Here is a 1,836-nt window from a genome sequence, read left to right as displayed (position 1 = left end):
GGGCCTGACCAAAGCAGGATACAGTGGCACTATTACTTCCCTTGATTTAGACACTATACTTCCATTGATGCAGCCTAAAATTGCATTGGCCTTGTTAGCTGCTGCATTGCACTGTTGACTCATGTTCAACTTGTGATCTACTTGGACTCCTAGATCCCTTTCACATGTTGTCTCCTTAAGTCAGGTGTCCCCCATTCTATATCTGTGCATCTCATTTTTCCACCCTAAGTGCAGTACCTTACATTTCTCCCTGTTGAATTTCATTTTGTTAGCTTTGGCCCAGCTTTCTAGTCTATTCAGGTCATTTTGAATGTTGATCCTGTTCTCTGGAGTATTAGCTATTCCTCCTAATTTGGTGTCATCTGCAAATTTGATAAGTATGCCCTCAATTCTGTCATCCCAGTTACTGATAAAGCTCTTGAATAGCACTGGGCCCAGGACAGAGCCCTGTGGGACCCCTCAAAAGGAGCCCTTTGGGTTCAGCCTGTCAACCAATCCCAAATCCATAGAACAGTTGCACTGTCTAACCCACAAGAAGCAGTAATATTGGAGGGAAAGAGGAGGAGGCTTCCGCCAGTGGAGGCAGTGGGTTAGAGCCATCCTGGGGGGCACAGAGCCACCCCCCATCTCGACCTCCCTTTGGAGGGCTCCGAGGGATGGAGGGAGGGCTAAATGGCGGGGGCAACCGAGGCCTGGGGGGCCTGTGGGGGGGACCAGGGGGAGCTCCAGGAGGGGCTGAGCCTTTCTTAGAAGCCGGCCCAGAGGGAAAGGGGCCGGAGGCCAAGGCGGGAGCCCCTGAGAGTGGGGGCGGGGGCAGGAGGGGGGGAGCCCGGGGTCCCGGGGGGGGGGGGGGGGGAGGGAGAGCCAGGGGCGGGAGCTGCCACCGCCTCCGCCTCCTCCTCCTCCTCCTGCTGCTGCTGCTGCTGCTGCTGCTGCTCCTTGACCGAAAAAGTTTTGGAAGGGTCTCTTGGGAGCCAGGGCGAGCCACCTTCCCTGGCCCCTTTCCCTCTGGAGAGAGGCAAGAGAAGGGAGGAGGAGGAGAGGCAAAGGCGCCTGGAGGGGAGGAGAGGGGAGGGGAGGGGGCCCCGGAGTTTTTGCCTCCAGCCCCGAAGACTCAGGAGGAAGGAGGAGGAGGAGGAGGAGGAGAGAGCCGGCAGGAGACCATGGTGGCTGGGGCGCCGTAATGCCAGCATGTAAGTCCCTCTTCTTTCTCTCTAAAGCCTGGGTCTCTTCTGTGTCACTGGGTGCCTTCCAGTCCTTTGCCTTTGTCACAAGGTTTCCCTGGCCAGTTTCTTCCAAGAGGTTTGGGTGTCTTTGTTTGGTTTTTTGCCCTCCTCTGAGGCTGAGAGAGTGTGACTGGCGCCTCTGGCTGAGCCGGGATTCGAACCCACGGCCACAGTCCCCTCCGCCAGCCCCAGCCTCCGAAGCCTTCCTTCTCTGGAGTCAGAGAGCTTCCATCCCAGCCTCCGCCTCTTGAGCCCTTGCTCCTGGCGAAGCTCTCCCTCTCATCCCTTGCCAGCCCTTTGGACAGAAACCGGCTCCGCTGCCCTGGCGAGGCGTTTCAGGGCGGACAGACCGGGTCCCTGGAGCCGCCGCCACTGCCATCGCCAGCCTTGGCTTGGAAGCCAACAGGGATGGTGGCTCTCCTCTGGGCAGAAAGAGAGGCAGGGCCAGCCGACTAGAAGGAGCCTTGAGCCAGGTAAGAGAGAAGAAGCTGGCCCAGATTTAATACGGTTCCTAAGACAGAGAGAGAGAGAGAGATCGATGCAGATCTATCTATCTATCTATCTATCTATCTATCTATCTATCTATCTATCTATCTATCTATCTATCTAT

At 56.7% G+C, this 1,836-nt stretch overlaps 1 protein-coding gene across 2 annotated transcripts in view; it reads left to right on the top strand.

The window, feature by feature from the left end:
- Positions 1 to 1,083: 1,083 nt before the first annotated feature.
- Positions 1,084 to 1,836, top strand: part of ADGRG6 (adhesion G protein-coupled receptor G6) — a 133,775-nt gene continuing 133,022 nt past the window's right edge. For both annotated transcript variants that reach the window (XM_042444859.1, XM_042444857.1), the window contains exon 1: positions 1,084 to 1,193. In XM_042444859.1, coding sequence (XP_042300793.1) covers positions 1,192 to 1,193 — 2 coding nt within the window. In that variant the 5' untranslated portion in view covers positions 1,084 to 1,191. The remainder of the gene's footprint in view (positions 1,194 to 1,836) is intronic.

The sequence above is a fragment of the Sceloporus undulatus genome, chromosome 1, assembly GCF_019175285.1.
Source record: "Sceloporus undulatus isolate JIND9_A2432 ecotype Alabama chromosome 1, SceUnd_v1.1, whole genome shotgun sequence".
Taxonomy (NCBI): domain Eukaryota; kingdom Metazoa; phylum Chordata; class Lepidosauria; order Squamata; family Phrynosomatidae; genus Sceloporus; species Sceloporus undulatus.
Note: the sequence above shows the minus strand (reverse complement) of the source record. Positions and strands in the feature narration are given on the sequence as shown.